At 42.8% G+C, this 13,531-nt stretch overlaps 1 protein-coding gene across 1 annotated transcript in view; it reads left to right on the top strand.

Annotated features, from left to right (window-relative positions):
* Positions 1-13,531, top strand: part of LOC133424840 (uncharacterized) — a 57,703-nt gene that overhangs the window by 1,286 nt on the left and 42,886 nt on the right. Inside the window, exons 2-4 of the mRNA XM_061715375.1 lie at positions 8,182-8,612; positions 8,785-10,372; positions 10,484-10,747. Coding sequence (XP_061571359.1) covers positions 8,228-8,612; positions 8,785-10,372; positions 10,484-10,747 — 2,237 coding nt within the window. The 5' untranslated portion in view covers positions 8,182-8,227. The remainder of the gene's footprint in view (positions 1-8,181; positions 8,613-8,784; positions 10,373-10,483; positions 10,748-13,531) is intronic.

The following is a 13,531-nucleotide window of genomic DNA, read 5'->3' as shown; positions in this document are numbered from 1 at the left end:
CTGGTGGGGGCCTCCTGCTCGCTTCCCCGACGCCCCGGTCTGACCTCACCCCTCATTGCAATATATAAATGACCAATTCTAACTCTAATAATCATTCCTGGCATTATCATTATATATTGTTTCATAGTGTATTATTATATTAAGTTATGAAATCTCATGGGATGTTAAACTTTAGTATTATTATATTGTTATATATTATAGTATGGTGATATCATTTGGTTATATGTTATAATATTTTATAAAAATTATGTTATATTAGGATATTACTATATTATTATGCTATATTTATATTATATTGTGCTACACCACTCTATATGATAATTATTTATTTGTTTACTTATTTATTCTCGAATTAATATTCTTAACTTATGTATCTACTTTCATCATCTTATTTACACGCAGACACACACACACACACAAACTGATGTCGTCTTTTGTCGTTGTTTGCACTGTATGTTAATAAATAAATAAATAAATAATGAAAAAAATAAATAAATAAAAAAGTGCAGGTTTGACATGAACTCCTGTCTGTGGCCAGTGATCTCTGTTTCTGTGTTGGTGGAATAACTGATAAACTTTCCTGGTTGGACAAATAGATTGAAACAGTCAGAGCCGGACTGCCAGCCGCCCCTGATTATTTTGACTGTGCCAACCAATCAGACATTAGTTTTCCTGACTCAACCAGTCAGAGGGGAGATGTTTACTGGGTTCCAACCAACTCAGGTATGTGTTTCAGAAAGTTATGTTGAAACTCTGAGTATATGTAACTCTGAACTCATGGAACCTCTTAGTTTTCTGTTCCACAAAGTGAGGTTACTTAACCCCGACCAAGAGGCTTCAGATAAGCTGGTTTCCGAAGGAGTCTGTTACCATGGTAACCTCAGGTAGATTCGCCATCTTTTGCTCCCAACCCTTTCCACTAATCCTGGGCTGTACATTTGCTGATTATCTTTAGGATCGCTGAATTTGCCTGTGGGATCCAGTATTTGTGTCTCAGTTGCGCCAAGACATAACTGCATCCACAGTGGGCTGTTCTTTGGTGGATGTCTCTCCAAATCAGTGTGGATTCTCCGCTTTTCTTTGACAGAATTGCTGGATGCATCGCATTTTCTGGCATTGCAGCCTTGATGAGTCTTCCACCATCTCTTAATTTGCCGTCTTGCAGAATCTAGTTTGAACAGGTGATCTCTGCGACTTGGGGCGCTTTCACCTGTGGCCCGTTTGTTTTGTTCCGATTCAGGAGCTAAATCGATACAGTTGTTTCGTTTCTCGTTCGTGGGGTTTGTGTTCACAAGGCAAGCGTCTGTAGCGGTTCAAAGCTGATAACAAATGCCATGCGGGAACCAGCTTTTCTCTGATTGGTCAAATGAACGCGGAAGGAGTTTCCTCTTCCGCACCACGGGATAAACAACACGCCCCTCTCACAGAGAGGGTGCAGACCGCAGCCGCCGGCTTTAGGCTGATTTATGGTTCTGTGTTACACCAACGCAGAGCCTACGCCATAGGCTCTGTCGATTTAACGCGGAACCATAATTCAGGCTTTAGCCTACCCATTCATTTATGTGCTACCGGCGCAGAGCGGAGCTCAGCGGCGGGCGAGAGGCCGCCTGCCGCAGGGTTTGCCCTGCGCAAACCCTGCCCGAATTGAACATTTTACAAATAAAAAAAGTGAACCGCTTCAGGTCTCGAATGGAATCGGGCCGAGACCAACTCGCTTGTTTTGTGCCGTTTCCGAGCGCTATTGCTGTGTTCATATATACCAAACATTCCGATCTTTAGGGGGAAACGCTCCCTGTTGTTTGTCCTTCTGCAGAATTTTGATCACTTTTCCAAAATACTCTCTTTGGCTGAACTGGATTATCTCTTTCTCTGCGGCAGCTAGATCATCCAACGTAAGTGTTTTCTTTCCAACAGTTCTTCTCTATTTCCCCGTGTGTTTTTAAAAATGTTGACCTTTGCATTTCAAGGTCTTTCTTAGTTTGATTGATGGTTCCTTGTAGCCTTTTTCTTTCCATTTTCAGTTTCCAAAGAGTTTCCTTTACTTTTAAGATCCACCCCACAGATCTTTTCAATTTGTGCCCGTCTAAGTGGTAGTTTACTAGTTTGTTCATTGGCTCATCAGCTTCTTTGACTTTGATTTTTTTTGACTGCTGCTTTGTTTTTAGGACTTCTGGATTATTTGTCTCTTCGTTCCAGTTGTTCTGGCCATTCACTTGAACCGTGTTTCACTGTCAATATATCTGAGCACCGTAGTGCTGTCTGTCCAGAAAATAGATTGTTGCAATGTGATTTGAAGCTCTTGCTTTAGCATCGTGTTTACTTTAACAGCTACAACTGCTGCAGTCAGCTCGAGTAGAGGGATTGTGACCAATTTATGCAGTGCCAGTCTTGAGGAACACACAGTGCATAAAACACAGTGCCATATCTGAGGTGTCTGAAAAATGATGCAACTGTGCTGCAGTTATGGATCCAAAATCCAAAGTCCTATAACATCTACTTATCATTTTTTTTTTTTTTTTTTTAATATTTTTATCCCGGTTTTTTCCCATTTTTACCACCCCGTGCTCCTACCTAAGTGACAGTCCTGGGCATTGCCATCCTCTACCAACCCCGGGAGGGCCCTGCACTGAGCTCAGGTCTCCTCCTTCCTTCTTTCAGCAGGAATTTAGCAGGCAGGATGACAGAGCCATGAAGCCAAGAGGATCGTAGATGGAAATGATTACAGATAAAAATCCATGTTCTTGTCATTGGATTGTCTTGCAGATTTATCTGATAAGTGAAGGTGTCTGTGTCCCACTGAACTCTGAGAGTTCTTATAACTGACAGAGATTCTTGCCTCGTGACACTATTATTCTTGCGTCAGTGTTCTGCAGCTATGAACGCACATTCATCTTTACGTATGGTTTTAGTATTCTTTTTGGTGTCAGATATATCTTCACCTGATGCAGCTGCTGTGAGCGTTTGGTTGTTAAGAAGGCTCTTAAGAGTGGCACAGGGCTACTTACGTTTCCTTTTTAGGGAAATATCTTCTTAAGCTAAGGACCACTCTGGGGAACACGTCCTTCTTTCACAGCGCTCTTAAATCCGCTCCTAAGAAGCTTTTAGCGCTGAAGAGCTTCTTAAAGAATCTGTGAAATGCAGCTCTTTTTCTCTGTATCTTTGTTCTAGAAAATCCGCCTTGTACTGTTCAACCAGTAACCTTTCAATCTCAATCATAGAGATCTGGTTTACTGAGAGATGAGGCATCTCAGTCTTGCAGTCTTGTAGTTCTTTTCTTATGGGCCCATTTACCACCCAGCCAATGGCAGTCTTCCCAGCATATAGCCCTCTATTTCACTGTTAATTATACTCCATGGTTCCAGTGCTGTTGAACAGTTAGCTCCAATAAAGAGACCTATGTCCGCTTTTATCTCTGGCACATCTCTGAGATAATATGACTTCTTGATGTCTGATTGCTTAGGTATGTTTGCAGTGTAGACGGGTATGTTTTTGTGTGTGAATACTTTGGCAAGTCAATGACGTTGGAATGTTCCCACCCACGCACTTCAAAGGCTAAGATTGCTAAACTATTCACAAGCGTTGGTTCATCAGATTCAAAATACCAAATACACTGAGTTGTTCCTCAATAAAATATTTATTTTAAGAACAGTCATACTCTTTGGGCAGATAAATTGGCTGTTGCAACAGAGCCGGCGCCCAAAAACACAATTGACACTCCTTTTTTTTCCAAAATAAAAAAAAAAAATCCAAAAACAAAATCACATTAAACACTGAATCAAAAATACAATACTTAGGAGTGACAAATTTTGCCAAAATATAACTTAAAACTATTCCTAAATGAACGGAGCCGAGAAAGACAGTGAGCGTGAGGGAAAATACTTAACAAAAGTAACTTACTCACAGTGGTGATGACTGTCCAATTCTAACAGTAAATAAAATAAATCGAAACAGCAGCCTACTGATTTTTGTTGACGAAGATAAGCATGTTAACATGCTCTGGGATCAAACGCGACCGCAGCCGGGTGACCGTCAGTCCAGCAGCCGAAAAAACCTCTGAGGGAACTGACTTAGCCGGGATGCAGAGGTATCTCGGGGGCACAGTGGCGCAGCAGGTAGTGCAGCCGTCTCACAGCAAGAAGGTCCTGGGTTCGATTCCCGCCGGGGACACTGTGGGCACTGAAGTGCGTGTTAGTTCCCCCATGACTTTGGTTCCCACACCCTGGGTGAGGTTGGTGAAAGGGCCTTTCTGTGTGGAGTTTGCATGTTCTCCCCATGTTCCCTTGGGTAGCAAAAACATGCACACAGTCCTGGGCTATACATGCCCCCTCTGGCCAACCAGGGGCGCCAGATGGGGTGGGGAGGATCTGGCCTACTGGAATAACGTGATCCTTCCACACGCTACGTCCGGCCAGAGAAACCCCACCCTGTCTGGTGAAAAGATGCGGCCGGTTCATTCCGGAGGAGGAGACCTGAGCTCAGTGAGTTGGTAGAGGATGGCAATGCCCAGGACTTTCACTTAGGTAGGAGCCGGGTCATATAATGGGAAAAAATCAACAACAACTTTGCACCAGTCTGAAGGGGTGCAAACCAGGGGTGGGGGAGTCTCTCAGAAAGATCTGAACTTCTGCTTCAATGCCATTGTCAGACTGAGTGGAGTATTGCTCCCCAAGGAGTAGTGGCGGCTCCAGTGGCTCCAGTGGCTGCGGCTCCGGTTTTTGTGCTCCCATCATCACACTCGGTTAACGCAGCCTCGTCTCCCTCAGCCCGTGGGATAGCCGCTTGACCCGTCTCTATTGTCTCTACCAGTTCAACCAGTTTCGCATTAGCAGCCACTCTCTGTGTTGGTGTAAGAAAGGCCAGGTGCTTGTGACGAGGATCCAGGATGGATGAAATCATGGGAGCGGATGTCACAAACTCATCAGACTGAACCTAAATTACAGGAGGAATCAACAGTCAGAAAAAAAAAATGTTTAAATAGGCAACACAATGCAGATAAATCTACTCAGCTATTTATTGTGGAAAACGTCCATTAAATAATTTAGCTTACATGCATTCGGTTGATGAGGGAGGACCGCACTGTCATCATTTTGCAACTTAAAGAAAAGTCTCTTAGTGCCATGGCCGAAACCAAACAGGAAGTCGGCCATTTTATATTAATCGTGTAATTTTGGTGCAATTTATGCCATTCCTTCGGCAGTTAATACGGCCCGAACCGTAACGTGCACCCAGGTGTGTTATACATCAAAATGTGCGTCTCGACCCTGCGACGATGGGCATTACTTTTCTCATTCAAAAGTGTTACTGTGGGGCACGGTGGCACAGCTGGTAGTGCAGCCGTCTCACAGCAAGAAGGTCCTGGGTTCGATTCCCACCGGGGACGCTGTGGGTGCTGAAGTGCGTGTTAGTTCCCCCATGATTTCAGTGCAAAGGCGAAAGGGCCTTTCTGTGTGGAGTTTGCATGTTCTCCCCGTGTTCCCTTGACAAAAACATGCAGCAGTCCTGGGCTATACATGCCACCTCTGGCCAACTGGGGCACCAGATGGGGTGGGGAGGATCTGGCCAGAATAACATGATCCTTCCACACGCTACGTCACCCTGTCTGGTGAAAATAAGCAGCCTGCTCACTCTTCAGGTTAAGGAGGAGACCTGAGCTCAGTGCGGGAGCAATGCCCAGGACTGTCATTTAGGTAGAGCACTGGGTGATGAAAATGGGGAAAAAATATCAGGGATAAAAATATTTTTTTTAATAAGCATTAAAAATATGGGTAAAAAAAGCCAAAAAGCCCCATAACTTTTGAATGGTTTGAATGGACATAAAGAATCGTGGGTGGTGTCATCGGACTCGGTTTTGAGTCCTTGAACATAATTGGTGCAAATTTGTCCCGACCCTTCTTCTAATTGGTCAATATTTGATAGTCCCTATTTTCTGCTATAACTTTTGAATGGTTTGACATAGAGAGTCATGGGTGGTGTCATCTGACTCGGTTTTGAGTACTTGAACTTCATTGGCCTGAATTAGCCCTGCTCCTTCTTCTGATTGGTCGATATTTGATAGATCCTATTTTCTGCCATAACTTTTGAATGGTTTCACATAAAGAGTCATGGGTGGTGTCATCGTACTTCGTTTTGAGTCCTTGACCTTTATTGGTGGAAATTGCTCGCGCAAGGGCCCGTTCATCGTTGCTTGCAGCTTTAATTGTAGATTGCAATTGGTTGACAGGTAGATATTTTAGAATTCTTGAAAACCTCTCTTGAAATGTAACCAGGGCTGGGCTAGTGGGACAGCGGGTGGCGGAAAAATGTCCCTTATTTTATTCCAAAACTTGACAGGTATGTTGTGGAGCTGTCATTATGTTAATTTCTTTCTTAACAGTGTTAGATGGTAGTTTTCTCATATATTCCATGCTACTCCAACTATGTTTCTTTCTTTTCAAATTGTTTCAGGACTTTTAATTTAGCTTGACTTTCAGCCAATGCAGTTTTTAGTTCTAACTCTTCTTTTCCTGTTTGAGTTGGAGCAGCCTCAAATTCAATTCAATTTTATTTATATAGCATCTAATACAACAAAAGTTGTCCCTAGGCTCTTTCCAGAGACCCAGATCATGACCCCCGAGCAATTATTACATAAACAATGGCAGGTAAAAACTCCCCTAGTAGGAGAAAAGCCTTAAACCAAACAGTGGCAAGGAAAAACTCCCCTTTAGGAGGGAAAAAACCTTGAGCAGGACCAGGCTCATAAGGGGGAACCCTCCTGCTGATGGCCAAGCTCTTGTTTTTTCTTTAGCGCTGCAGCACGCTCTAGCAGGGCTGCATGTTGCGCTTCCTGTCTTGCTTTTGTGGAAGAAACACGTGATACAGCTGATGCCGGACTTTCTTGTGAACTACATGAACTAGCAACTTCAGCATTTCCAAACCCCGCCTGTGAAATACTGTCACTTGGTCCAACAGTATCTTCCAGGTTATCCGTAACCTCAGATCTTTCTCACTGCCTGCTTTCATTTAGTGGTGGCAGTGTGAACTCTTGTTTCCTTGCCATCCATGTTTTGGTCGTTTTCATAAATTCTCTGATTACTCCCATTTTGGACTCAAACCGGGTTTCTTGTTCAAAAAAAATTGCAAAATCACTATTGCAACTGTGAAACTTGCTTACCAACAGTGCAAAATCATTTTCCATTGCATCCTGCACATTGTGGACATTTTTATCACCACTCATTAGTATCTCAAGCTCTTTCATTTTACTTTTCAGTGCTCATAATTTTGTACATCCCAGTAACTTCTCCTCTAAAGCCTTTTCATGTAGCTTACGGGACCTTCCCTGCTCTGTTGCATTCTCCGCACTTCTCCACGGTCTGTTCCTCTTCATTAGCCGTCATTTATGTGGTAGTTTGAAGCTCAAGTTGAATGCCCAGGTTCAAAGCCTCTCTTTAAGGAAACTTCTTTCAATAAACATTTCAGACAACTTCCTAAAATGCTTTTGAAGTCCACATTGACTGAATTAAGGGTGGTATACTTGTTTATTTGCTATTTTTAGAGCAGAGTGGTTCATCTTCGTTTTCTCTGGACTCAGGTGTTATATTCTTATTATCTGAAAGGTTCAGTGTCTTGTGAACACTTTATGAGAAAGAGTGTACCTTTCTTGAAGAAAATTGTTGAGAGCTTCTTTGCTGGATCTCCTTGCAAACTCAATCCAGCAGCACGCACATACATCACATCCTCCCGACGATCCAATGTAGTATGTTTTTAGAGTTTAACTAAATATAGCAGCACTCTGTTCCCTTGCTCTGTACCACCGTTTTGAAGTCAGTCTTGCAACTATTGTTTTAAACGCGAGTGAAACTTGTTCTAAGTTTCAACAGTTTGATAAAAAGAAAAAAATGCCGTGTACAAAATCACACAGTTAAAAAACTATGTTGTGTCCAACATCTCTGACCTCAATCTACGCCCCATTGGCAGCATCACTGTGATGCTGCATAACCTGATTGGAACCTCAAACTCAGACTTTTAACTTAATAATAAATACTGTATATTCCACAAAATACATTATGTCATTGTTCCTGTTACCATTTTTACTTTCAACTAAATTATTACAAAATATCAAACAATGAATTTGCCTCTAACACATGACAATTGCAGAAATTGGAATTTGAGTTTTCACCTTTCATCTGATTTCCTTTTCCCCAGATAAGTGAAGTTGGCTGAGTTGCTGAAACACACAGAAGTCTGGGACATGGCTTGTACATCGCTGTCTGCTGTAGAATATGTAAAAAAGGCCAGAGTCCTGCTTGTGGGAGGATTAAGGAGTCTCTCTGTGATTGTGGAGAACTTGTATCAACTAAGAGTGTTGAGTGATGAAGAAGTCAGCAAGATAAACGCAGAAAAAGATAACTATGACAAAACCAGAAAAATACTGGACTTGGTCACAAGTAAAGGGGAAGCTGCCACCTACGAGTTTATCAAGATTATTGACATCACCAGGAAGAGGACTTTACCACCTCTTCTTTCCAAGAACAAACCTGATTCTTCCAGTGAGACAGAGAAGTCTGTCCTTCACCAGTGGATCAGCTCCTTTCCTTTCAAGGCTGACAGGCTAGCAGATGAAAAGTATTTCAAAGGTATTTAAATCTGAACTGGTGAGGTGTTACAGACTTTGAAACCAGTGTTTTATTATTATTTTTAACTAATACATACTTTTTTTAAATCAGCATCTTATGTTTTTAACAGAATATTCAAGAGAAACACATTTATTTTTTACTGCATTGGTTTTTCTCGTTGTCTTTATTTCAGGAGCAAAGCCGTGCCACAAATATCAAGGAAAACTCAAAGAGAAAGCACAAAAAACGTCAAATAGGTTTTGGAGTGGAAATAAAGATGTGTTTGGAGGAAACAATAAACCTGACTTGTCATACATGTCACTTGTATTAGATAAAGAAGAGTGTGAGGAACCATCGAAAATAAAGAGATTTAAGAGCAAGAAAAGCAAGATGTGTCGTCCTAAGAAGCTAAAGACGTACATCCCTGAGAACAAAGGAGAAATGTCCCCCGGTGTCCTGCTGAAAACACATAAAAACGTCCTTTTGGTTGGGAAGCCTGGAATTGGAAAGACGGCATTGATTTGTGAAATGTTGAGACTCTGGGCTGAAAGTGAAAACGAGGAGCTGGATTACATGTTTTACTTTGACATGAGGGAGGTGACTCAGATGAAGATCATGACCTTGGAGGATCTTCTTTTCAATGCGTACATTAAACCTGACGAAGGCAAAGATGAGGTGTTACAGGACATAGAGAGGATCTCTGATAACGTTACAGTTATGTTGGATGGAGTCACAGATCTGTCTTCACCGGTGCTGAAGAAGCTTTTGGAGGGAGACCTACTACCTGGTGCAAAGATCATCATAGCATGCAGACCAGACGATGAGGAAGACACGTGTCTTGATGATCCTCTCCGAGTGGAAGTGAAAGGTTTTAGTGAGCAGGCCATAAAAGCATACCTATCTGCAACACTGGCAGATGAACACAAGACAGTTCTGAGCAATGTGGAGTTGTTAACTCTTTGTCACGTTCCCATGTACGCTCTGATGGTGGCTGCCTCCTTCTCATCAGGAGTCTCTCCACAGCCAAGGACCGTTACTGAAGTATACATTAATATTGTCCGTTTTTGTCTTCAGAGGAACAGCAACAAACCAAGCAGTAAGCATCTGAACAACTTCATCCAAACTAAGAGTGAGGGAATTCTCTCTTTAGCTAAGGTTGCTTTTCTTGCAACTCGGAGAAAGACTGTGAACCTAGAAGAAGTTTCCTCCGGAGACAGCTGTGTCCTCTCCTTCCTAAAACCTCTCATTGTGAGAGTGAGTCCTACTAAAACACTTGTTAAATATGCTTTCCTTCATTACACAGTGCAGGAGTTTTTTGCAGCACTTTGGCTCTTGAAGAATCCTGATCAAATCAAGAACATTTTTCAGCAGAGACCCATTGATGAGATGAAACACATGACACATCTGATTCCTTTCATGTGCCAGTTGTTGAACGAGGAGAACCCTAGTTTGATAAGCTGTCTGATTCCAGCTCAGGAGCTCCAGAACACACGCACGTGGTTTTTCAAGGAGATTATTGCTTCATTTTTCTCTGATGACATCTTGTTCCTGTGTCAGTGCTTGTATGAGTCCCAGCTTCCTGAAGCATGCATCGACCTCCTGGACAAACTGGACTACTGTCTTGACCTGAGTGATCAGAATCTGGATCCTTATCATTGCTGTGCCGTGGCCTATGTGATCAGTCAGTCAAAGGAAAAGAAAATACAGCTGCAACTTGAGGATGTGATTGTATCAGAACAAGGAATGGAGCAACTCCTGAGATGTCATGAAAATGTCCACTGGTATGAGTGAACATGCTTTTTGTGTCACATTACTCTATACATTACAAAATGTAAGAATGATGCTTAATATTGGATATTAATGAGAAAGCTGTGCCCCTTTTTGAATGTAAGGTGTGAACCACTGTCACAGCAGCTGTGGAAGATTTTCCTCCAAAGCGACTGGCAGATGGACCCCGCCCGCTTACTGAGCCTCGACGGAAACCAGCTGCACCTTCCAGTCCCCGCTGAAAGAAGGCTGTTTGGAAGAGCTGTGGAAGTCATAAATAAGATGTCTGCAAAGGTGAAAGTCTGCCTTTACCAGGACGAGACAGCTGCAGTCTGCCAGAGTCTCTGGGAGTCTCTCTTTCAGGCTCTGCCAAACATCAGCTCACTCAGGTGAGTAAAACTCAGTATGTTCACTTTTATACACCCTTTCCACACGCGTGTCTTCTGTCCACTATTCTGTTGAATATTCTGATTAAATGCATTTCAGTAAAGATGGAATGTTACCACAGCGACCAGCTGATACTGCGACAAAAGCAAAACCATAAAAATAATGTTCACTAACATTGCTAAAATCATATAGATGATTAAGCTGTTTTTTAAACCTGCACTCTGAGAGCGGAGAGCTCTGCCAGGAACATAAGGCACTATCAGCATAGGCGGCCTTACCTATGTTTCAACCGTTTCAGTTGAAACGGGCCCCGGCCACCAGGGGGCCCCCAACTGACTGACAAAAAAATAAATGCGCAAGGAAGACACAATAATAAATCACTACCCGCCATTAAACTAACCAGTAACATCCAAGAAAAATGAAACGAACATACCAGAGTGGTGCTGAAAAGCGAAAATGAGCAGATATAAAAAAGAAAGCTGTGAGTAGTGTTACCGGCCAGCCCGGTCCCCGGCGGTGTCTGTGTTCGGGAGTGTGTGTGTGAGACGTAGTGGGTGCAGCGGAGGAGAGAGAGGGAGATGCAGGTGTGCGCGTGTGGAAGACCGGTGACAGGTGTTGTGCCAAAAAGTGATTGCCTGCCAGAATGTGATTTCTTCTGATTTGTGGCCGCGGGAGCGCGCACAGCAGCCCGTTGAACGATAGCGCTAAAACGTCAGATTTTCAGATTATGAAGCTCAAGAATGAGATCAAGTCATATTTAGGCAGAAACAACTTTTCATTCACTGTATTTGGCCTTCAATCCATTTTTGGCAGGTGAAAATGCCTATTTTCAGGGGAGAAATCAGATTCTGGCAGGCAATCACTTTTTGGCACGACACCGGAACACGTGTTCAGTTACTTTTTCAGTGTGTCCTCCGTTAGCTTTCAGTTGTCGGCCCTCACGTGTTTTGTTTGCTCTTTACAAGTTTGTAATAAATGTGCGACGTTGCACGGACAGTATTTTTCCTCCGTCCTTTTTTCCTTCACTTTCCCCGGACTCCCAGACAACCGCCGGTTACCAGCAACGAGCCAGAAAACGTATTTAAATACCAGCTCTCCCAACTACGGTTCGGAGATAGGACTGGAAATTAAGAAAGGTAACAGTAGTCTTCCAAAAGTGACCTCTTTCTTTGGTCCAGCATCTGCACCGACTACAGCAGCGGCTGCTGCCCACTCTAATAACACCAACGCAGTAAACGCATCCATGCGTCACGCATGGATGCGTTTACTGCGTTCTTTCAGCTTATAATGCGTCACGGACGCAGGACATATAGCTGGCAAATATAGTAATAAAAAGGGCCCCATATTAAATATTGAAACGGGCCCCCTGATGCCAAAGGCCGCCACTGACTATCAGGTCTTGTAAATACTGCGGAGCTGAGCCGTTTTGGGCTTTATATGCAAGTAATAAAATTTTAAATTGGATTCTGAATTTTACAGGTAGCCAATGGAGCGACGCTAACACTGGAGAGACGTGGTCTCTCCTGCTGATTCCTGTCAGCACTCGGGCTGCTGCATTTTGGATCAGCTGGAGCCTATTCAGCAAATTACTTGGACATCCTGCTAATAACACATTACAGTAATCTAGTCTAGAAGATACAAACGCATGAACTAGTTTTTCTGCATCACTCTGCGAGAGGATTTTCCTAATTTTTGCAATATTACGGAGATGGAAAAATGCTATTTTACAAACCTGATTAACATATTGTTTAAACGACAAATCTTGATCGAAAACAACACCAAGGTTTCTCACAGTTGCACTGGAAGCCATCGCAACACCATCTAATCCCTTCCTAAGATGCTCTGGACCAAGAATGATAACCTCTGTTTTATCTGAATTTAGAAGCAAGACATTTCTGGACATCCAGTCCTTGATGTCCCTAAGACATGCCTGAAGTTTAACTAACGGTTCTGTTTCATCCGGCTTCATAGACAAATAGAGCTGCGTATCATCAGCATAACAATGAAAATGTATGCCATGGTTCTGGATTATACTTCCCAATGGCTGCATGTATAAACTGAACAAGATTGGCCCTAGCACTGAACCCTGCGGAACACCATAACAGACCCTTGACTGTTCCGAAGAAACCTCATGTACATGAACAAACTGGAACCTGTCAGATAGATATGATTTAAACCAACATAGAGCTGTCCCTTTAATCCCAACAACATGCTCTAACCTGTGCAGCAAAATGCCATGATCTACAGTGTCAAAAGCAGCACTGAGGTCCAGTAGAACCAGTATGGACACTAATCCCTTATCTGCGGCCATAAGAAGGTCATTCGTAACTCGAACCAGTGCTGTCTCTGTGCTATGATGCATTCTGAACCCTGACTGAAAGACTTCAAACAGATCATTTCTATACAAGTATTCACATAACTGGCTTGAAACTGCCTTTTCCAGAATTTTAGACACAAATGGAAGGTTGGAAATTGGCCTATAATTAGCTAAGGTGTCTGGGTCAAGAGAAGGTTTTTTAAGTAAAGGTTTAATTACTGCCACTTTGAAAGCTTGTGGTTCATACCCTTAGTTTAGGGATAGGTTGATTTGGTCTAGTATTGTCGCACCAATAAGAGAAAAAACATTTTTGAATAGTCGAGTCGGGATGGGGTCTAACATACATGTGGTTGACTTAGCTCTATTGACGAGTGAGGTCAGCTCAGGGAGGTCTATAGGATCAAAACAGTCTAGAGTCAAGTCAGAGCCTAGGGAAGTCGCTAAGGCTGAAGAAACGCCCACAGCCGGC

Source organism: Cololabis saira, chromosome 24, assembly GCF_033807715.1.
Source record: "Cololabis saira isolate AMF1-May2022 chromosome 24, fColSai1.1, whole genome shotgun sequence".
In the NCBI taxonomy this organism is placed as follows: domain Eukaryota; kingdom Metazoa; phylum Chordata; class Actinopteri; order Beloniformes; family Belonidae; genus Cololabis; species Cololabis saira.
Note: the sequence above shows the minus strand (reverse complement) of the source record. Positions and strands in the feature narration are given on the sequence as shown.